At 42.5% G+C, this 24,321-nt stretch overlaps 1 protein-coding gene across 14 annotated transcripts in view; it reads left to right on the top strand.

The window, feature by feature from the left end:
- Positions 1–24,321, top strand: part of dctn1b (dynactin 1b) — a 93,337-nt gene that overhangs the window by 25,927 nt on the left and 43,089 nt on the right. For 3 of the 14 annotated variants that reach the window (XM_061886167.1, XM_061886166.1, XM_061886171.1), the window contains exons 4-9: positions 1,305–1,336; positions 7,614–7,709; positions 13,862–13,879; positions 17,176–17,196; positions 19,794–19,958; positions 24,153–24,321. The exon at positions 24,153–24,321 is cut by the window's right edge and continues 29 nt beyond it. In XM_061886167.1, coding sequence (XP_061742151.1) covers positions 1,305–1,336; positions 7,614–7,709; positions 13,862–13,879; positions 17,176–17,196; positions 19,794–19,958; positions 24,153–24,321 — 501 coding nt within the window. The remainder of the gene's footprint in view (positions 1–1,304; positions 1,337–7,613; positions 7,710–13,861; positions 13,880–17,175; positions 17,197–19,793; positions 19,959–24,152) is intronic. The other 11 variants (XM_061886168.1, XM_061886172.1, XM_061886170.1 and 8 more) reach the window with 11 other exon arrangements.

Genomic DNA, 24,321 nt, shown 5'->3' with positions numbered 1-24,321 from the left:
AGCCGCCTCTTTGACAGGTGCACGAGGAACGACGCCAGCCCCGCTCATGTCTATGGTAAGAGCCGACTTATTACCACAATTTCCTCACCGAAACCTGCCGATTGACATGTGGTAGGGAACCATGTTCGCTTGACCGCTCTGTTCCATAGTAAAACTTCACCTTCGGGAATGTAATCAAGGAAAAACACCGGCTGTGTTTGTGTCGCTAAAGGCGGCCGCAATACACCGCTTCCCACCTACATCTTTCTTCTTTGACGTCTCCATTATTCATTGAACAAATTGCAAAATATTCAGAATACTGTGGAATTATGCGATTAAAGCAGACTGCTTATAGCTGGGATGGAGCTGGAACAAAATGTCCGCTACAATCCGAGACGTCACCGACGTTTTCAAGAGGATACTTCGCGCGAAATTTAAAATTGCAATTTAGTATTGGCATGTGTTGCAATGTTGAGATTTCATCATCGATGTATAAACTATCAGACTGCGTGGTCGCTAGTAGATTAGATTAGATTAGATAGTACTTTATTCATTCCGTCAGGAGAGTTCCTTCAGGAAAATTAAAATTTTCAGCACAATCCCATTCAAGTTTAGACAAACATTACAGGGAGACAGAACAGGATCCATGACGGGGGGGGGGGATGGGAGAAAAAAATAGAAGATTGAAATAAAATAAAAAAATCGGTCTTAGCCTGGGCCCTGGACAGGAGGTGCAGACTGAGGCCAAGGGAAAAAAAACAACTCATAGCCATGGTACACATTCCTCTTCCATTTGTGTAAGAGTCAAACATCAAAGAACACAGAGGACATCAAAGACATTAAAGCAGCAGATACAAGCAGACACTTCTACATACTAGCTATGAATAAAAATTAAAAGAAACATATCCACTGTGGTGTTCCACGCCATCGTCCGCTGGGGTGGAGGGAGCATGGCCAGACACAGGAGCAGACCCAACAAAGCAACTCTCGGCCAGTGTCCAGTCCGCATGGATGAGCGAGGACACGTCCAAGGTGACTGAGGTAGTAGTGGCTTTCAGTAGGCCTTTAAGGTCCCAAAGCAACTCTCCTCATTGAGCCAAATTTAATTCCGTCTCAGTTTAATTCCTTGCTTCTTGTCTTGTTTAATAGAGAAAATCAATGTTTGAAAATGAAAAAAAATGCATTGAATGAGTCCAAACTTTTGGCCTCTACTGTATGTCTTTCTAAAATAAACCGGTATCACTCATGATATCGCTGTACTGCGCAGCCAGCCCTAATATCTTCTGTGGACACCAGTATCTCAGTCCTTGTTCCTTTCTCCACAGACATCCCGGAGACGTCCAAGTCCACCAAACTGGTGAGTCCCACTCAAGTGTACTGAATGGACATGTGATCTTAGTCATCTTAGTACACTCATCTTGACCCCTTTAGCTGCTCTTTGGCATTGAACGCAAATGAGAAAAAAACGTACAAGACAGAAATAAACCAACGATACACACAACTGGTTTTGTCCAGACAAGGTAGAATTGAATCATGATTGACGGATATGCTACAACATTTTACAATCTCCCCTTTAAGTAAATGGAAAATGTGTTGGGAGTAGCTAATGTTAGCATTTTTAATGGCAGCAAGATAATGCCTGATAAAAAATGCCGAAACGTAAATGAAGTCTCCACTTTTCCGGAATGTGTCAGTTAGTTTGATGCACCAAAATGCATCGATTACTTCTTCTTCTTCTTCTCCAGATTTTGGCGCGTTCTACCTTTCACATTTTTCATTCGATTCAAACCCTTCAAACTCCAAACTTTTCAGCCTATTCAGGAATCGCGGGCTTTCCCTTGACAAATTTCCCAGAATTCCATGTTTTCCGGGACATCTTTACCATTCAAAAATAATTCCACCATTTCCAAATTTTTCAACCTTTTCAAACATTCAACCTTCAACAAATTCAGCTCCAAGTAACAAAAAAATTCCAGGAATTGCCAGAATTCCTGGTTTTCCAAACCCTATTTTCACTCCTTTTCTTCTGGCTCTTCTCCTTCCACATTTGATTAGAAAAACTGCAACATCAACCTTGTCAACTCATTAATTTTTTTAGCATTTTCAAAATAGTCCCAAAATTCCCAAAAATTCCCATTGAAATGAATAGGACATTTTTCAAAACTTCGACAACTTCCACAATTTTCATCCAATTCGAACCGTTCCAACTTCAAAATATTCAGCCTGTTCGGGAATTGTGTGTTGCCTCTCGAAAGTTGTAAAAAAAAAAATTTAAATCCCAGATTTCCTAGAATTCCCATTTATTAGGGACATTTTTCCCATTCAAAATTAATTTTCCATTTTTCAAACTTCCACGACTCCCACATTTTTCATCCGATTCAAACCGTTCCAACTCCAAAATATTCAGCCTGTTCAGGAATTGTGTGTTGCCTCTCAACACTTGTAAAAAAAATAAAAAAATTAAATCCCGGATTTCCTAGAAATCACAGTTATTAGGGACATTTTTCCCATTCAAAATGAATTTTCCATTTTTCAAACTTCCGCGAATCTCACATTTTTCATCAGATTCAAACCGTTCCAACTCCAATATATTCAGCCTGTTCAGGAATGGCGTGTTGCCTCTCAACAATTATATATAAAAAAAATCCAGAATTTCTTACAATTCCCAGTTATGTTGAACTTTTTTACCATTCAAATAAATGGGACATTTTTAAAAGTTCCTCAACTCCCACATTTTTCATCCGATTCAAACCGTTCCAACTCCAAGATATTCACCCTGTTCGGGAATTGTGTCTTGCCTCCCAACAATTATAAAAAAATAAAAAAAAATCTCGGATTTCCTAGAATTCCCATTTATTATGGACATTTTTCCCATTCAAAATGAATTATCCATTTTTCAAACTTCCACAATTCCCACATTTTTCATTCGATTCAAACTGTTCCTACTCCAAAGTATTCAGCCTGTTCAGGAATTGTGTTGCTTTTCAACAATTATATATATAAAAAAAATCCTGGATTTCTTAGAATTCCCAGTTATTATGGACTTTTTTCCCATTCAAAATGAATTTTCCATTTTTCAAACTTCTACAATTCCCACATTTTTCATCCGATTCAAACTGTTCCAACTCCTAACCATTCAGCCTGTTAGGGAATCGTTGGCTTTCCTTTGACAAATTTTCCAGAATTCCAGGTTTTCCAGGATATCTTTACCATTCAAAATTAATGGGCCATTTTTTCACCATTTCCACATTTTTCAACCTTTTTAAACATTCCACCTTCAACATATTCCACTCATCCTGCACATTCAAACTATCATTTTTCCAAGTTCCCAAAAATTCCAGAAATTACCAGAATTCCTGGTTTTCCAAACCCTATTTCACCCATTTTTTCTGGCTCTTCTCCTTCCACATTTGATTTGAAAAATTCCAACACCAACCATTTCAACTCATTCATTTTTTTTAGCATTAAAAAAAAATAAATCCCAATTTCCCTTTGAAATGATTAAGACATTTTTCCAAGTTCCACAACTTCCACATTTTTCATCCGATTCAAATCATTCCAACTTCAAAATATTCAGCCTGTTCAGGAATTGTGTGTTGCCTCTCAACAATTATAAATCAATTAAAAAAATATCCCTGATTTCCTAGAATTCCCAGTTATTTGGGACATTTTTCCCATTCAAAATGAATTTTCCATTTTTCAAACTTCCACAACTCCCACATTTTTTATCCGATTCAAACTGTTCCAAATCCAAAATATTCAGCCTGTTCAGGAATTGTGTGTTGCCTTTCAACAATTATATATATATATATTTTAAAATCCCGGATTTCTGAGAATTCCAATTTATTATGGACATTTTTCCCATTCAAAATGAATTATCCATTTTTCAAACTTCCATAATTTCCACATTTTTCATCCGGTTCAAATCATTCCAACTTCAAAATATTCAGCCTGTTCAGGAATTGTGTGTTGCCTCTCAACAATTATGAATAAATTAAAAAATATCCCTGAATTCCTAGAATTCCCAGTTATAATCGACATTTTTCCCATTTAAGATGAATTTTCAATTTTTCAAAAACTTCCACAACTCCCACATTTTTTATCCGATTCAAACCGTTCCAACTCCAAAATATTCAGCCTGTTCAGGAATTGTGTGTTGCCTTTCAACAATTATATATATATATATTTTAAAATCCCGGATTTCTGAGAATTCCAATTTATTATGGACATTTTTCCCATTCAAAATGAATTATCCATTTTTCAAACTTCCATAATTTCCACATTTTTCATCCGGTTCAAATCATTCCAACTTCAAAATATTCAGCCTGTTCAGGAATTGTGTGTTGCCTCTCAACAATTATGAATAAATTAAAAAATATCCCTGAATTCCTAGAATTCCCAGTTATAATCGACATTTTTCCCATTTAAGATGAATTTTCAATTTTTCAAAAACTTCCACAACTCCCACATTTTTTATCCGATTCAAACCGTTCCAACTCCAAAATATTCAGCCTGTTCAGGAATTGTGTGTTGCCTTTCAACAATTATATATATATATATTTTTTTTAAATCCCGGATTTCCGAAAATTCCCATTAATTATGGACATTTTTCCCATTCAAAATGAATTATCCATTTTTCAAACTTCCATAATTTCCACATTTTTCATCCGATTCAAATCGTTCCAACTTCAAAATATTCAGCCTGTTCAGGAATTGTGTGTTGCCTCTCAACAATTATAAATAAATTAAAAAATATCCCTGATTTCCTAGAATTCCCAGTTATTATGGACATTTTTCCCATTCAAAATGAATTATCCATTTTTCAAACTTCCACAACCCCCACATTTTTTATCCGATTCAAACCGTTCCAACTCCAAAATATTCAGCTTGTTCAGGAATTGTGTGTTGCCTTTCAACAATTATATATATATTTTTTTTTAAATCCCGGATTTCCGAGAATTCCTATTTATTATGGACATTTTTCCCATTCAAAATGAATTATCCATTTTTCAAACTTCCATAATTTCCACATTTTTCACCAGATTCAAATCATTCCAACTTCAAAATATTCAGCCTGTTCAGGAATTGTGTGTTGCCTCTCAACAATTATGAATAAATTAAAAAATATCCCTGACTTCCTAGAATTCCCAGTTATAATCGACATTTTTCCCATTTAAGATGAATTTTCAATTTTTCAAAAACTTCCACAACTCCCACATTTTTTATCCGATTCAAACCGTTCCAACTCCAAAATATTCAGCCTGTTCAGTAATTGTGTGTTGCCTTTCAACAATTATATATATATATATTTTTTAAAATCCCGGATTTCCGAGAATTCCCATTAATTATGGACATTTTTCCCATTCAAAATGAATTATCCATTTTTCAAACTTCCATAATTTCCACATTTTTCATCCGATTCAAACCATTCCAACATCAACACATTCCTCTCATCCTGGACATTCAAACTATCACTTTCCCAAGTCCCAAACCAATTTTCGGTATTCCTGGAAATTCAAAGTCTTCAACATTTAAACTATTCTTACATTCATACTACACTCTGTCAGGATTTCACTTCAACTTCATCTAATTTTTAAAATCATTATCAGCTCATTTTTAAACGTCACATTAATAAAATACATTTTCTGACAATTAACATTCATCAACACACACAAACATACAGTAAATTGGTACCATTGAGGTACTGGTATCTGTTCTCAGGTATTGGCAACTAGTACCGTATTACTTTAAAGGCCTACTGAAAGCCACTACTAGCCACCACGCAGTCTGATAGTTTATATATCAATGATGAAATATTAACATTGCAACACATGCCAATACGGTCTTTTTAGTTTACTAAATTGGAATTTTAAATTTCCCGGGAGTTTCGTCTTGAAAACGTTGTGTAATGATGACGTGTACGCAAGACGTCACAGGTTTTTAGGAAGTATGAGCGCTACGCACACACACAGCTAAAAGTCGTCTGCTTTAACGGCATAATTACACAGTATTTTGGAGAACTGTGTTGCTGACTCTTTTGCAATTTGTTCAATTAATATTGGAGAAGTCAAAGTAGCAAGATGGAGTTGGGAAGCTTTAGCCTTTAGCCACACAAACACACAGTGATTCCTTGTTTAAAATTCCTGAATCTGAAAATTTACTATGGATCAGAGCGCGGTCAAGCGAACACGAAACACGACGGAATGTCAACCAGCAGGTTTCGGTGAGAAAATTGTGGTTAAAAAGTCGCCGCTTACCGGAAAAAAGCTGGGCTTGCCCCGTCCACAGCTGCCGTCGACTCCCGTGGACGTACACCTCCGACTATCAGGTACTATTTAACTCACTAAAACACTCACAACACAATAGAAGGATAAGGGATTTTCAAAAATGATCCTGGTAAATGTGTCTAAAAACATCGGAATCCGTCCCAATGCAATCGCGTTTTTTTTTTTTTAACTTTTTTTTTCTAGTCCATTGCTATCAATATCATCAAACACAAATCTTTCATCCTCGCTCGAATTAATGGGGAAATTGTCGTTTTCTCGGTCCGAATAGCACTTTTTGTCAGAGGCTCCCATTATAAACAATGTGAGGATGTGAGGAGCCCCCACACTTAAGCTCGGTTTAGCTCGGTTGGTAGAGCGGCCGTGCCAGCAACTGGAGGGTTGCAGGTTCGATTCCTGCTTCCGCCATCCTAGTCACTGCCGTTGTGTCCTTGGGCAAGACACTTTACCCACCTGCTCCCAGTGCCACCCACACTGGTTTAAATGTAACTTAGATATTGGGTTTCACTATGTAAAGCGCTTTGAGTCACTAGAGAAAAAGCGCTATATAAATATAATTCACTTCACTTCACACACTTGCGACGTCATCGTCTGCGACTTCCGGTAGAGGCAGGGCTTTTGTCTTAGCACCGAAAGTTGCAAACTTTATCGTGGATGTTCTCTACTAAATCCTTTTCAGCAAAAATATGACACATAGAATGGACCTGCTATCCCCGTTTAAATAAGAAAATCTCATTTCAGTAGGCCTTTAAATGTGAAACGTACCTATTCTTATCTGGAAGTCTTTTAAAAAAAAATTCATTAATAATAATAATAATAAATTAAATATTATTTTTCTGATCATTTTACCAAACATGTTCCATGTGGTGAAGTCTGTGATGGTTTGTTTTAGTTCCGGTGTCGTGCATTTGCAGGCAGTTATCGGATATGTCCACTAGAGGGCGACAATAATGATAATAATAATAGATTTTATTTGTAAAAAAGCACTTTACGTTGAACAAACAACCTCAAAGTGCCACAGTGTAAAAAAAAAATAGTAATAATAATAATAATACTAAGAGGATATTAAAAGTAAATAAAATATAAAACTAGAAACAGCCCAATAGCTAGAAACAGTTTTTTTTTTAAAAGATGGGTTTTTAAGCCTTTTTTAAAAGCATCCACAGTCTGAGGTGCCCTCAGGTGGTCAGGGAGAGCGTTCCACAGACTGGGAACAGCGGAGCAGACCTGTGATGTTAATATAAGGGTTATCCCCATTTGAATGATTGCATTCATAAAAATGTTTGTGTGTGTCAGATATGATGTTTGTGAAGATATCTGTTTTTTTTTTTTATTGCGAATGTCCGCCAGCATGCCACTGACAAGCCTGACCTTTCACCCCTCACCGTCGCCTCCGTCCTTTCCTTCTGTCCTCCCACCACGCAGCGAGGAGTCAAGCCCAAAAAGGTGCTGCATGTTTCTGTCGCCTCGCCACCGTGTTCGTGTCATAGCGATAGACCGCTGCGGGATACCTTGCGCCGCTGCATGGCAACCGGGCCGCCACGCCCCCTCCCCACCCCTAACTTTGACCCCGCCGCCGCCTCGGCTAGCCCTCTCACACATGACCATGGGTGTAGGCTCAGCTTCATGCTTGCTTGGCTGTGGAACGCTCCGGAAAGTATTTCTCAACATCACTCGGAGCTTGTCTTAGAGCGGCGCTCAGCCTGACAGGAAGTTGTTTAATGTTTCAAAGAAACATGTTTCTGTCAAGTGCGTTGTAATGGAGAGACACACACACACACACACACACACACACACACACACACACACACACACACTGGTTATCATTTGGAATGGGGACTAAGTTGTTGTTCGTGACTTGTGGGGACCACCCTTTCTATGGGTTGTGTGTATCATTTGGAATGAGGACCAAGTTGTTGTTCGTGACTTGTGGGGACCACCCTTTCTACAGGCTGTGTGTATCATTTAGAATGGGGATCAAGTTGTTGTTCGTGACTTGTGGGGACCACCCTTTCTACAGGTTGTGTGTATCATTTAGAATGGGGATCAAGTTGTTGTTCGTGACTTGTGGGGACCACCCTTTCTACAGGCTGTGTGTATCATTTAGAATGGGGATCAAGTTGTTGTTCGTGACTTGTGGGGACCACCCTTTCTACAGGTTGTGTGTATCATTTAGAATGGGGATCAAGTTGTTGTTCGTGACTTGTGGGGACCACCCTTTCTACAGGCTGTGTGTATCATTTGGAATGGGGATCAAGTTGTTGATCATGACTTGTGGGGACCACCCTTTTTACAGGCTGTGTGTATCATTTGGAATGGGGACCAAATTGTTAATCATGTTTTGTGGGGACCACACTTTGTAAAGGTTTTGTGTATCATTTGGAATAGGGACCAAGTTGTTGATCATGACTTGTGGGGACCACCCTTTCTACAGGCTGTGTGTATCATTTGGAATGAGGACCAAGTTGTTGTTCGTGACTTGTGGGGACCACTCTTTCTGCAGGTTGTGTGTATCATTTAGAATGGGGATCAAGTTGTTGTTCGTGACTTGTGGGGACCACCCTTTCTACAGGCTGTGTGTATCATTTGGAATGGGGACCAAGTTGTTGTTCGTGACTTGTGGGGACCACCTTTTCTATAGGTTGTGTGTATCATTTGGAATCGGGACCAAATTGTTAATCATGTTTTGTGGGGACCACACTTTGTAAAGGTTTTGTGTATCATTTGGAATAGGGACCAAGTTGTTGATCATGACTTGTGGGGACCACCCTTTCTACAGGCTGTGTGTATCATTTGGAATGAGGACCAAGTTGTTGTTCGTGACTTGTGGGGACCACTCTTTCTGCAGGTTGTGTGTATCATTTAGAATGGGGATCAAGTTGTTGTTCGTGACTTGTGGGGACCACCCTTTCTACAGGCTGTGTGTATCATTTGGAATGGGGACCAAGTTGTTGTTCGTGACTTGTGGGGACCACCTTTTCTATAGGTTGTGTGTATCATTTGGAATCGGGACCAAATTGTTAATCATGTTTTGTGGGGACCACACTTTGTAAAGGTTTTGTGTATCATTTGGAATAGGGACCAAGTTTTTATTCGTGACTTGTGGGGACCACCCTTTCTACAGGCTGTGTGTATCATTTGGAATGAGGACCAAGTTGTTGTTCGTGACTTGTGGGGACCACCCTTTCTGCAGGTTGTGTGTATCATTTAGAATGGGGATCAAGTTGTTGTTCGTGACTTGTGGGGACCACCCTTTCTACAGGCTGTGTGTATCATTTGGAATGGGGACCAAGTTGTTGTTCGTGACTTGTGGGGACCACCCTTTTTACAGGCTGTGTGTATCATTTGGAATGGGGACCAAATTGTTAATCATGTTTTGTGGGGACCACACTTTGTAAAGGTTTTGTGTATCATTTGGAATAGGGACCAAGTTGTTGATCATGACTTGTGGGGACCACCCTTTCTACAGGCTGTGTGTATCATTTGGAATGGGGACCAAGTTTGTGATCATGACTTGTGGGGACCACCGTTTGTACAGGTTGTGTGTATCATTTGGAATGGGGACCAAGTTGTTGATCATGACTTGTGGGGACCACCCTTTCTACAGGCTGTGTGTATCATTTGGAATGGGGACCAAGTTTTTATTCGTGACTTGTGGGGACCACCCTTTCTACAGGCTGTGTGTATCATCACCACCCTTTCTACAGGCTGTGTGTATCATTTGGAATGGGGACCAAGTTGTTAAGCATGTTTTGTGGGGACCACCCTTTCTACAGGTTGTGTGTATCATTTGGAATGGGGACCAAGTTGTTGATCATGACTTGTGGGGACCACCCTTTCTACAGGCTGTGTGTATCATTTGGAATGAGGACCAAGTTGTTGTTCGTGACTTGTGGGGACCACTCTTTCTGCAGGTTGTGTGTATCATTTAGAATGGGGATCAAGTTGTTGTTCGTGACTTGTGGGGACCACCCTTTCTACAGGCTGTGTGTATCATTTGGAATGGGGACCAAGTTGTTGTTCGTGACTTGTGGGGACCACCTTTTCTATAGGTTGTGTGTATCATTTGGAATCGGGACCAAATTGTTAATCATGTTTTGTGGGGACCACACTTTGTAAAGGTTTTGTGTATCATTTGGAATAGGGACCAAGTTGTTGATCATGACTTGTGGGGACCACCCTTTCTACAGGCTGTGTGTATCATTTGGAATGAGGACCAAGTTGTTGTTCGTGACTTGTGGGGACCACTCTTTCTGCAGGTTGTGTGTATCATTTAGAATGGGGATCAAGTTGTTGTTCGTGACTTGTGGGGACCACCCTTTCTACAGGCTGTGTGTATCATTTGGAATGGGGACCAAGTTGTTGTTCGTGACTTGTGGGGACCACCTTTTCTATAGGTTGTGTGTATCATTTGGAATCGGGACCAAATTGTTAATCATGTTTTGTGGGGACCACACTTTGTAAAGGTTTTGTGTATCATTTGGAATAGGGACCAAGTTTTTATTCGTGACTTGTGGGGACCACCCTTTCTACAGGCTGTGTGTATCATTTGGAATGAGGACCAAGTTGTTGTTCGTGACTTGTGGGGACCACCCTTTCTGCAGGTTGTGTGTATCATTTAGAATGGGGATCAAGTTGTTGTTCGTGACTTGTGGGGACCACCCTTTCTACAGGCTGTGTGTATCATTTGGAATGGGGACCAAGTTGTTGTTCGTGACTTGTGGGGACCACCCTTTTTACAGGCTGTGTGTATCATTTGGAATGGGGACCAAATTGTTAATCATGTTTTGTGGGGACCACACTTTGTAAAGGTTTTGTGTATCATTTGGAATAGGGACCAAGTTGTTGATCATGACTTGTGGGGACCACCCTTTCTACAGGCTGTGTGTATCATTTGGAATGGGGACCAAGTTTGTGATCATGACTTGTGGGGACCACCGTTTGTACAGGTTGTGTGTATCATTTGGAATGGGGACCAAGTTGTTGATCATGACTTGTGGGGACCACCCTTTCTACAGGCTGTGTGTATCATTTGGAATGGGGACCAAGTTTTTATTCGTGACTTGTGGGGACCACCCTTTCTACAGGCTGTGTGTATCATCACCACCCTTTCTACAGGCTGTGTGTATCATTTGGAATGGGGACCAAGTTGTTAAGCATGTTTTGTGGGGACCACCCTTTCTACAGGTTGTGTGTATCATTTGGAATGGGGACCAAGTTGTTGTTCATGACTTGTGGGGACCATCCTTTCTACAGGTAGTGTATATCATTTAGAATGGGGACCAAGTTGTTGATCATGACTTGTGGGGACCACCCTTTCTACAGGCTGTGTGTATCATTTGAAATGGGGACCAAGTTGATGTTTGAGACTTGTGGGGACCACCCTTTCTACAGGTTGTGTGTATAATTTGGAATGGGGACCAAGTTTTTGATCGTGACTTGTGGGGACCACCCTTTCTACAGGCTGTGTGTATCATTTGGAATGGTTACCAAGTTTTTGATCTGGACTTGTGGGGACCACCCTTCTTGTAGGGTTGTCCCGATACCAATATTTGGGTACCGGTACCAAAATGTATTTTGATACTTTTCTAAATAATAGGGTCCACAATAAAAATGTAAATATTGTCTTTAACATATGTTTCTTATTGCAATTTAGTCCTTAGTAGTAAGTAAACAAACAAAGACTCCTAATTAGTCTGCTGACGTATGCAGTAACATATTGTGTCATTTATACACCTATTATTTTGTTCACATTATGAGGAACAAACTGTAAAAAATGGATTGTTAATCTACTTGTTCATTTACTGTTAATATCTTCTTACTTTCTGTTTTAACATGTTCTATCTACACTTCAGTTAAAATGTAATAATCACTTATTCTTCTCTTCTTTGATACTTTACATTAGTTTTGGATGATACCAAACATTTAGGTATCGATCCGATACCAAGTAGTTACAGGATCATACATTGGTCATATTCAAAGTCCTCATGTGTCCAGAATTTAAAAAAATAAAATAAACGACAATTAAAAATCGATGTATACATAGCAGTATCGACTAGATACGCTTTTGTACTCGGTATCATTACAGTGGATGTCAGGTGTAGATCCACCCATGGCATTTGTTTACATGCAGGCGCGCTAGCTTTCGTTAGCGGTGACGCCGGTGAACTATTTTATACTTCTAAATTGTATTGTTTAGAAACTCACTTTATTTGTCGCCTTGGAGGCCAGGATTAGTGATTTAAAAGTAGCTAAGACACTGTGGATGGACGTTAGCCATGTCTTAAATCAGCTCTTCCTGAGGGTGTTTCAGTGTTATAACTTCACCTTTATCTTTACTTTTAACACCAAAATGTGTCCGTTCTCCCTTTTCTGTCTACATACCGCGTCTGCTTGTAAGTAATCTGTGTGCGCGCGCTGCCGAACATGCTCCTTTGCTCGTAAAATGTCCCCACATGCCCGATCAGCGGTACTTTTCAAACAGAGTGGAGGAGGGAAAAAAATAAAAAATCTCGGTCCGGCCCCAACGCCTTCGCCTCGTTGAGAAACGTGGCTTCCCTCGGAGACACTGGCAGTCACCATACCCGTGGCCACACCCCTCCGACTTTCAGGTTGTAAAGCTACAACCATATAATCTCACTAAAACACTAGTAACACAATAAGCAGATAAGGGATTTTCCAGAATTATCCTAGTAAATGTGTCTAATAACATCTGAATCGCTCTGCCGTCTATTTTTTTTTCTAGTCCTTCACACTCACTTTCCTCATCCACGAATCTTTCATCCTCGCTCAAATTAATGGGGGAATCGTGGCTTTCTCGGTCCGAATCGCCCTGGCTGCTGGTGGCCATGATTGTAAACAATGTTCAGATGTGAGGAGCTCCACAACCCGTGACGTCACGCGCACATCGTCTGCTACTTCCGGTACAGGCAAGGCTTTTTTTATTAGCGACCAAAAGTTGCAAACTTTATCCTCGATGTTCTCTACTAAATCCTCTCAGCAAAAATATGGCGATATTGATCAAGTATGACACATAGAATAGACCTGCTATCCCCGTTTAAATAAGAAAATCTCATTTCAGTAGACCCATGAGCTCTTTGAGCTCCTCGACTTGTAGCTGCAGCCACCGCAGGGATGCTTCGGCGTTGCTAGGAGACGGGAGGAGGCCGCATCCATCCGCGATGCTGCGGCTCGTTTATCTCCGCCGGCCCGCCCTTTCCCGTCGTCTCTTTTGCGTCTCCGTCACTCGCCGCCGGCCGGCGAACTCTCCTCCGGCCCGCCCCTTGCTGCGGTCGCCGTGGCGACGATTGGGTGGACGGCGGGAAGGGGGAGAGGAGAGGGGCGCCCGGTGATGTAATGCGGGAGCAGGACATTGGCTGGGAAGGCTCGGCGGGGGAGGAGGAAGGTTGAGCGAGGAGAGGCGAGGAGAGGCGTCTCCTTTGTCGGATGTTAACGAACCGGAGGGGAGTGAGGGGCTGGGATGAAAGGACGAGGAAGGAGCGGCCATTTGCAGCGTTTTGATTGATTGTCCGTCCTTGTCTTCCTGTCTCATCACCTCTTCCTGTGTCTTCCCTCCTGGCGCCAAAATGATGAGGCAGACTCCGGCACCTCGCAAGGTACAGATCACCGTCATGACGCTCGCACGTTTGCTTGGCGACATCCGCTTCCAGGCTGCATGGCGCGCTGGCTTACGAGGCTCATATTCCCATAGGACTGTCCTATAGAGCGCTGATCCAATAAAAGCGTTCAAAGCGCCGGAAGCCCAGGAAGACGAGCGCTGGAAAGTTTCATGCAGGCCGGCTACTTTTCAATTGAGCAAGCGGAAGGGTTTAGCTCGGTTGGTAGAGTGGCCGTGCCAGCAACTTGAGGGTTGCAGGTTCGATTCCCTAGTCACTGCCGTTGTGTCCTTGGGCAAGACACTTTACCCACCTGCCCCCCAGTGCCACCCACACTGCTTTGAATGTAACTTAGATATTGGGTTTCACTATGTGAAGCGCTTTGAGTCACTAGAGAAAAAGCGCTATATAAATATAATTCACTTCAATTCACATCTACACACGAGTTGGGAAATTGTGTTCGATGTAAATATAAACAGAATACAATCATTTGCAAATCCTTTTCAACCCATATTCAGTTGAATATGCTACAAAGACAACATATTTGATGTTCAAACTCATAAATAATAATTAACTTAGAATTTCATGGCTGCAACACGTGCCAAAGTAGATGGGAAAGGGCATGTTCACCACTGTGTTACATCACCTTTTCTTTTAACCACACTCAATAAACGTTTGGGAACTGAAAAATTTGACCAGCAAACGACGACAATGCTACACCTTTTAGGTTTAATTGTGTTGAGTCACATTCATGTTTTCTGTGGATGTGGTTTCGTTTCTATATGCGTAAATATTGAATTGTGTAAATGTATTAACACTAAACCTATTTTATTCATTTAAAATACACGGTGGACGTTCTACTTGGAATTGTGTTCGATGTAAATATAAACAGAATACAATGATTTGCAAATCATTTTCAACTCATATTCAGTTGAATATGCTACAAAGACAACATATTTGATGTTCAAACTATTTATTTTTTTGCACGTAATAATTAACTTAGAATTTCATGGCTGCAACACGTGCCAAAGTAGTTGGGAAAGGGCATGTTCACCACTGTGTTACATCACTTTTTCTTTGAACAACACTCAATAAACGTTTGGGAACTGAAAAATTTGACCAGCCAACGACGACAACGCTAAGGTTTAATTGTGTTGAGCCACATTCATGTTTACGGTGGATGTGGTTTCGTTTCTATATGCGTAAATTATGAATTGTGTAAATGTATTAAAACTAAACCTTTTTTATTCATTTAAAATACACTATTGTTGTACACTATTTCCTTGAATTGCTGCCGGGGCGCTAATTAATTTCAAACCTCTTCTCACTCCGGCGTTTACCAAAGGCAAGCGGTAAATTTAGGCCTGCGCTTATAAATTTGAGTGTGATGTAAGGATACCATCATGAAAAGCACATTTAATAAAATAAAATTTTTTTTATTATGGTCTTACCTTTACTTATAAATGAAGTCCATGCCTAGCTCCTTCTGATCAAAAGGGGCGGTATAGCTCGTTTGGTAGAGTGACCGTGCCAGCAACTTGAGGGTTGCAGGTTTAATTCCTGAGTTCGCCAATAGAGTCACTGCCGTTGTGTCTTTGGGCAAGACACGTTACCCACCTGCTCCCATTGCCACCCACAATGGTTTAAATGGAACTTAGATATTGGGTTTCACTATGTAAAGCGCTTTGAGTCACGAGAGAAAAGTGCTATATAAATATAATTCACAAAAGCATCGATAACTTGTTTATAGAAGTCTTCCTTATCTTTCTTCAGTTTTAAAAGTCTCTCTGTCTCGATGGAGATCTTCTTTGATTACCTCCTGCTTCCATTGAAAGTCCAGTTTAGAAAACTGTTTTATTTTAGATATGTAATCCTCCATGTTAAAAATGCAAGCGAGAGGAAAAAATAAGCGATCGCTGCTCACTCTTGCTGCTTGTTGTCACTTCTTCTGCAGCCGAGTAGTCGCAAGAAGGATCACTAGCGCCCTCTACCACCAGGAGGCGGGAGTCATTTAATGACTCATATTTGACACACGCAGCTACGGTATATTAATAAAACACAGCTGCTTACTGTTCTTTTTAGCATATTCAATAGCTCGGACCTTAAATCCTACTGAATAGCTCTTAATCTTCTTCCCTTTATGCGATTTCAAATGATTGAAATCAGCCTCCGTCATTTTGGAAATGATGACAGGGGAAGTGTCACTCGTGACGTGACGAGTTTGACCCGGTGGAAATTCGAAGCATATGCTAATTACTTGGCGAAACGAGTTTGACCCGGCGGAAATTCTAGACACGCGCTAATAAAAATAATATTTTGTTGACCCGGCGTTAATCCTGAGCCTAATGCTAAGTACGCGCTAATTATTTTGCAAAACGAATTTGACCCGGCAGTAACTCTAGGCAGGCGCATACTATATACAGTATATTAATAAAACATAGCTGCTTACTGTTATTTTTAGCATATCCAATAGCTTGGACCTTAAATCCTACTGAATAGCTCTTAATCTTCTTCCCTTTATGCGATTTCAAATGATTGAAATCAGCCTCCGCCATCTTGAAAATGATGACAGGTGAAGTGTCACTCGTAACGTGACGAGTTTGACCCGGTGGAAATTCGAAGCATATGCTAATTATTTGGCGAAACGAGTTTGACCCGGCGGAAATTCTAGACACGCGCTAATAAAAATAATATTTTGTTGACCCGGCGTTAATCCTGAGCCTAATGCTAAGTACGCGCTAATTATTTTGCGAAACGAATTGGACCCGGCAGTAATTCTAGGCAGGCGCATACTATATACCCGGCGGCAATTCAAAGAAATACGGTATGTTTATATCTTCAGGACGAAGTGTAAAGAAATACAACTGAGGAAAGAAGGATTATTAGTGATTAACTAAACTTCTGTTCCTAAATGCTGTTAACTAGCTGCACGCGCTGGAAAAGACTCTTAAAACCGCGGCCCTCTTCATTATGCGGTTGACTCGCCCCTGGTGTCCTGTATGTGTCCTTGGTTCTGTTCCGTTCTGGACCCGGTCCCATTGGACACAATGCAGTCATTCAAGTCACGGCCGCGGTGCCAGTCGCTCGGAACGGCCGACCCACGTGGTCCAGCGGAGGGTCTGGGTCACGCTCGCAGAGGAGATAAACATGTCTTGGTGGTTTTTTTGCATTCATGATTGCAGAACGCTTGCTTTGTTGGTGCAGGATGAAACTTCTAGAACTTGCTGTCGGTGCCTTCAATTACTAACCCTGCCTGTTTGTTTCCTTCCTCCTCTCCTCCTTCCTCTCCTCCTCAGACCACGGCCAGGCGGCCCAAGGTGAGCCCTCTTCAAACTTTTCAGGGCTTCCATTACCACGGGCTTGCATGGTGGTGTGTTGAAGAAGTCAACACTAAAGAGACTTAAGACGGTTACAGAATCATCAAAGTTGACTTACATAGCCCTAAATCACGAGTGTCTCAAAGGGCTGCACAAGCCACAACCACATCAGGGCAAGGAAAAACTCAACCCAATGGGATGACGATGAGAAACCTTACAGGGGACCTAGTTAATAGTGTGCGAGTCCAGTCCATAGTGGATCTAACATAATAGTAAGAGTCCAGTCCATAGTGGATCTAACATAATAGTGTGAGAGTCCAGTCCATAGTGGATCTAACATAATAGTAAGAGTCCAGTCCATAGTGGATCTAACATAATAGTGTGAGAGTCCAGTCCATAGTGGATCTAACATAATAGTGTAAGAGTCCAGTCCATAGTGGATCTAACATAATCTTGTGAGTCCAGTCCATAGTGGATCTAACATAATAGTGTGAGAGTCCGGTTCATAGTGGAGCTAACATAATAGTGTGAGAGTCCAGTCCATAGTGGATCTAACATAATAGTGTGAGAGTCCAGTCCATAGTGGATCTAACATAATAGTGTGATAGTCCAGTCCATAGTGGATCTAACATAATAGTGTGAGTCCAGACCATAGTGGATCCAACATAATAATGTGAGAGTCCATAGTGGATCTAACATAATAGTGTGAGTCCAGACCATAGTGGATCCAACATAATAATGTGAGAGTCCATAGTGGATCTAACATAATAGTGTGAGAGTCCAGTCCATAGTGGATCTAACATAATAGTGTGAGAGTCCAGACCATAGTGGATCCAACATAATAAAGTGAGAGTCCATAGTGGATCTAACATAATAGTGAGAGTCCAGTCCATAGTGGATCTAACATAATAATGTGAGAGTCCAGTCCATAGTGGATCTAACATAATAGTGAGAGTCCAGTCCATAGTGGATCTAACATAATAGTGAGAGTTCAGTCCATTGTGGATCTAACATAATAGTGAGAGTCCAGTCCATAGTGGATCTAAAATAATAGTGAGAATCCAGTTCGTAGGGGATCTAACATAATAGTGAGAGTCCAGTCCATAGTGGATCTAACATAATAGTGAGAGTCCAGTCCATAGTGGATCTAACATAATAGTGTGAGAGTCCAGTTCATAGTGGATCTAACATAATAGTGTGAGAATCCAGTCCATAGTGGATCTAAGCTAATAGTGTGAGAGTCCAGTTCGTAGGGGATCTAACATAATAGTGTGAGAGTCCAGTCCATAGTGGATCTAATATAAGTGTGAGAGTCCAGTCCATAGTGGATCTAACATAATAGTGTGAGAGTCCAGTCCATAGTGGATCTAACATAATAGTGTGAGAGTCCAGTCCGTAGTGGATCTAACATAATAGTGTGAGAGTCCAGTCCGTAGTGGATCTAACATAATAGTGTGAGAGTCCAGTCCATAGTGGATCTAACATAATAGTGTGAGTCCAGTCAATAGTGGATTTAAAATAATAGTGTGAGAGTCCAGTTCATAAAGGACCTAGCATTTTAGAAAGGGTCCAGTCCATAGTGGATCTAACATAATAGTGAGAGTCCAGGCCATAGTGAATCTAGCATAATATTGTGAGAGTCCAGTCCATAGTGGATCTAACATAATAGTGTGAGAGTCCAGTCCATAGTGGATCTAACATAAGAGTTAGAGTCCAGTCCGTAGTGGATCTAACATAATAGTGTGAGAATCCAGTCCATAGTTTAAGATTTTAGTCCTGACTTTTCATGATGGGGCCCCTCACCTCACTTCACATCACTGACTCCGGTCTTCAGGTGTCTGGTTCAAACACTGATGACATTTATTAATCAGAAAAGAAGCAAGGAACCATGCAGAGACAAGAGTTCAATTTAGCTCATGAGGAGAACGCATGGAGCTGTGCACTTTGTCACAGTCTCGCATCTACGCTCTCAGGCTCAGCTCCCGTGTCCCTATATTTATTCAGGAGTTCCATAGTCGGCATCACTGAGGCCGCCTCTAAAAGGAGTGGTCACATATATTATGCAAAGCAGGTCCAGTACGCACAATATGTGACGGAATGTGCTGGGCCTTGTGAGTTCCTTGCTTCTGCTTCGTTGCGGTCCTTGAAGTCCTTGGCTGTTAGCGGGCTAAAACAACGATTACATCTGCCGCTGAGGCCACCCCTCAGACAAGAAGTTTTGTCCTTGCACAGATAGAAATAATGCAGCTCTAGCACAATAGATAATAACTATAGGAACGGACTTTAAGCATACTGAAGTTGTGTGATAATATATACATGATAATTGTAGCATCAGGCTAGGGTCTTCTAAAGATTCTGAAAACTCATTTCAAACCCTGGCATTCCAGGCCATAGCCCCCAGACTCTGGAACAACTGGCACCAGAGGTGGCGACTTGTCCGTGTGCAGCTGGGATGGGCTCCAGCACAACCCCGCCACCCCATAAGGGAGAAGCAGTAGAAAATGGATGGAAGTTTGGACACCCCAGGATATAAATAAACTGCTCACTACTTCTTCTATTTCCGCATCATTGACCATGTTTGATATTCGGCTCTCCAGCAGACAAGTCGCCCCGCAGGCAAGGGCCAGGCGTCCAGTTCGGCGTCGGCCGGCGAGATGAGCAGCAGCGAACCCAGCACGCCGGCCCAGACCCCTCTAGCCGCCCCGGTCATCCCCACCCTCCACTCTCCTGGAAACCCTCCCCCGCCTCCCGGCCCCAGCAAGGTGAGGATCAGACTTGAAATGACGCCGAGTCAGCCTAATGGTCTTGTTGCAGGCGATGATGATGAGGCTTTTCTGAGCGAGCCAAAGCTGTCAGTTTGCGTTTGTCGTCGCACAAATCCTGTCACACTTGTGCCGGAGGTCTTTTCTGGTATTTAATGCGAGAGGACAAGCACGGAGTGTTCTGTTTCGGTCATCGTCTGGGTGGAAAAACGTGGAAATGACGGATAAAATCAATGAAGTTTTTAGGACTTGTGTATGTTTTCTAATTGGACCTCCATGTCTTTGGAGTCTAATTGGCTGAATGGCTTCACGGTGGCAGAGGGGTTAGTGCGTCTGCCTCACAATACGAAGGTCCTGGGTTCGAATCCAGGCTCGGGATCTTTCTGTGTGGAGTTTGCATGTTCTCCCCGTGAATGCGTGGGTTCCCTTCGGGTACTCCGGCTTCCTCCCACTTCCAAAGACATGCACCTGGGGATAGGTTGATTGGCAACACTAAATTGGCCCTAGTGTGTGAATGTGAGTGTGAATGTTGTCTGTCTATCTGTGTTGGCCCTGCGATGAGGTGGCGACTTGTCCAGGGTGTACCCCGCCTTCCGCCCGATTGTAGCTGAGATAGGCGCCAGCGCCCCCCGCGACCCCGAAAGGGAATAAGCGGTAGAAAATGGATGGATGGATGGAGTTCAGACTTCCCTAAAAGAATCCCGATCAAAGTCTGTTAAACATACGCAGCCTCTCATGCTACGAGAACGGATCTTTCAAACGGTTTGCCAGCATCGTTTTTCTGAAATGTTCATCGCACAACATCAGCTTGGATAGTGTCAGGTTTAAACACCGATGACATCTATTAAACAAGACAAGAAGCAAGGAATTAAACAGAGACAAAATTATTTGGCTCAATTGAGGAGAAACGTCTGGGCTGTACTCTTTGTACAGTCTTCCACCACGCTCTGACGAAAGATTGTACGCCTCCTCTTTTAATTTGGACTTTCCCGGTTTAGCTCGGTTGGTAGAGTGGCTGTGCCAGCAACTTGAGGGTTGCAGGTTCGATTCCCGCTTGTGCCATCCTAGTCACTGCCGTTGTGTCCTTGGGCAAGACACTTTACCCACCTGCTCCCAGTGCCACCCACACTGGTTTGAATGTAACTTAGATATTGGGTTTCACTATGTAAAGCGCTTTGAGTCACTTGAGAAAAAGCGCTATATAAATATAATTCACAATTCACATTACATGGCAACAGCTGTTTCTAAAGGGACGGGGGTCGTAAACAGCCATCGCCTTTGTTCACCAAACAGTTCAAAGAAAAAGGTTGGTTCAAAGAAACGGTTGTAGAAGAGTTAAAATAAACTAAAATATTAAACTAAAATAAAATAAACTTCAGACTGTCATCATCATTTGTAGCAATTATCAAGATCTGAACTTGTGAAACTGAGTTATTAATGTTTTAGTGGGACCTAAATGCCATATCTGAAAGGTGTACAAATTATTTCCAAAGCAGGAGGTTTTTGTTTCATGTCTCTACGACATTCCTGACGGAAGTTACAAGCAGTTTTGTCTGTGTTTTCTTCCCAAGAGCAGTTTTGTCTATCTTTTATTCCTAGGGGACGGTAGAGCGGTGGCAGAGGGGTTTGTGCGTCTGCCTCATTATTAGTAATAATGATAACAATAATAATTATTAGAAAATATAATAACAATAATGAAATAATAATAATAATAACAATAATGATCATAATTATGATAAAATGATAATAATAATAATAAAATAATAATAAGTATAAAAAATTATAAAACAATAATAATAATAATAGCGTTCATAATAATAATAATAACAATAATAATAATAACTTCACGGTGGCAGAGGGGTTAGTGCGTCTGCCTCACAATACGAAGTTCCTGCAGTCCTGGGTTCAAATCCAGGCTCGGGATCTTTCTGTGTGGAGTTTGCATATTCTCCCCGTGAATGCGTGGGTTCCCTCCGGGTACTCCGGCTTCCTCCCACCTCCAAAGACATGCACCTGGGGATAGGTTGATTGGCAACACTAAATTGTCTGTCTATCTGTGTTGGCCCTGTGATGAGGTAGCGACTTGTCCAGGGCGTACCCCGCCTTCCGCCCGATTGTAGCTGAGATAGGCGCCAGCGACCTCAATAGGGAATAAGCGGTAGAAAATGGATGGAGTATAATAAAGGTCCCAGGCAACTTCCCTGAGGTAGGCATTTTTCGGAGGTCCCCAGAAGGTACGAACTACAAAAATGTGTGTGTGTGTGAAATGAATGACGTCATGAAGAAGCATGTTCTCCCCGTGAATGCGTGGGTTCCCTCCGGGTACTCCGGCTTCCTCCTACTTCCAAAGACATGCACCTGGGGATAGGTTGATTGGTTGAATTGGCCCTAGTGTGTGAATGTGAGTGTGAATGTTGTCTGTCTATCTGTGTTGGCCCTGCGATGAGGTGGCGACTTGTCCAGGGTGTACCCCGCCTTCCGCCCGATTGTAGCTGAGATAGGCGCCAGCGACCCCAATAGGGAATAAGCGGTAGAAAATGGATGGAGTATAATAAAGGTCCCAGGCAACTTCCCTGAGGTGGGCATTTTTCGGAGGTCCCCAGAAGGTACGAACTACAAAAATGTGTGTGTGTGTGAAATGAATGACGTCATGAAGAAGCATGTTCTCCCCGTGAATGCGTGGGTTCCCTCCGGGTACTCCGGCTTCCTCCCACTTCCAAAAACATGCACCTGGGGATAGGTTGATTGGCGACACTAAATTGGCCCTAGTGTGTGAATGTGAGTGTGAATGTTGTCTGTCTATCTGTGTTGGCCCTGCGATGAGGTGGCGACTTGTCCAGGGTGCAACCCACCTTCCGCCCGATTGTAGCTGAGATAGGCGCCAGCGACCCCAATAGGGAATAAGCGGTAGAAAATGGATGGAGTATAATAAAGGTCCCAGGCAACTTCCCTGAGGTAGGCATTTTTCGGAGGTCCCCAGAAGGTACGAACTACAAAAATGTGTGTGTGTGTGAAATGAATGACGTCATGAAGAAGCATGTTCTCCCCGTGAATGCGTGGGTTCCCTCCGGGTACTCCGGCTTCCTCCCACTTCCAAAAACATGCACCTGGGGATAGGTTGATTGGCAACACTAAATTGGCCCTAGTGTGTGAATGTGAGTGTGAATGTTGTCTGTCTATCTGTGTTGGCCCTGCGATGAGGTGGCGACTTGTCCAGGGTGTAACCCACCTTCCGCCCGATTGTAGCTGAGATAGGCGCCAGCGACCCCAAAAGGGAATAAGCGGTAGAAAATGGATAGGCAACTTCCCTGAGGTACGCATTTTTCAGAGGTCCCCAGAAGGTACGAACTACAAAAATGTGTGTGTGTGTGAAATGAATGACGTCATGAAGAAGCATGTTCTCCCCGTGAATGCGTGGGTTCCCTCCGGGTACTCCGGCTTCCTCCTACTTCCAAAGACATGCACCCGGGGATAGGTTGATTGGTTGAATTGGCCCTAGTGTGTGAATGTGAGTGTGAATGTTGTCTGTCTATCTGTGTTGGCCCTGCGATGAGGTGGCGACTTGTCCAGGGCTTACCCCGCCTTCTGCCGGATTGTAGCTGAGATAGGCGCCAGCGACCCCAATAGGGAATAAGCGGTAGAAAATGGATGGAGTATAATAAAGGTCCCAGGCAACTTCCCTGAGGTAGGCATTTTTCGGAGGTCCCCAGAAGGTACGAACTACAAAAATGTGTGTGTGTGTGAAATGAATGACGTCATGAAGAAGCATGTTCTCCCCGTGAATGCGTGGGTTCCCTCCGGGTACTCCGGCTTCCTCCTACTTCCAAAGACATGCACCTGGGGATAGGTTGATTGGCAACACTAAATTGGCCCTAGTGTGTGAATGTGAGGGTGAATGTTGTCTGTCTATCTGTGTTGGCCCTGCGATGAGGTGGCGACTTGTCCAGGGTGTAACCCACCTTCCGCCCGATTGTAGCTGAGATAGGCGCCAGCGACCCCAAAAGGGAATAAGCGGTAGAAAATGGATAGGCAACTTCCCTGAGGTACGCATTTTTCAGAGGTCCCCAGAAGGTACGAACTACAAAAATGTGTGTGTGTGTGAAATGAATGACGTCATAAGAGAAGCAGCTCAGCATCCGTTCAATTTGAGCGAGAGGTGTTGGGAAAGACATGACATCCTTCTTCCTGTCCCAGGAGGAGGAAGCTCTGCGCGCTAAAGTGAAGGACCTGGAGGAGAAGCTGGAGACCCTGAAGATGAAGCGCACGGAGGACAAGGCCAAGCTGAAGGAGCTGGAGAAGCACAAGATCCAGCTGGAGCAGCTGCAGGAGTGGAGGAGCAAGATGCAGGAGCAGCAGGCCGAGC

Source organism: Nerophis ophidion, linkage group LG24 (genome assembly GCF_033978795.1).
Source record: "Nerophis ophidion isolate RoL-2023_Sa linkage group LG24, RoL_Noph_v1.0, whole genome shotgun sequence".
NCBI classification, from domain to species: Eukaryota; Metazoa; Chordata; class Actinopteri; order Syngnathiformes; family Syngnathidae; genus Nerophis; species Nerophis ophidion.
The sequence above is the reverse complement of the archived record's forward strand: the minus strand, read 5'-3'. Positions and strand labels throughout refer to the sequence as shown.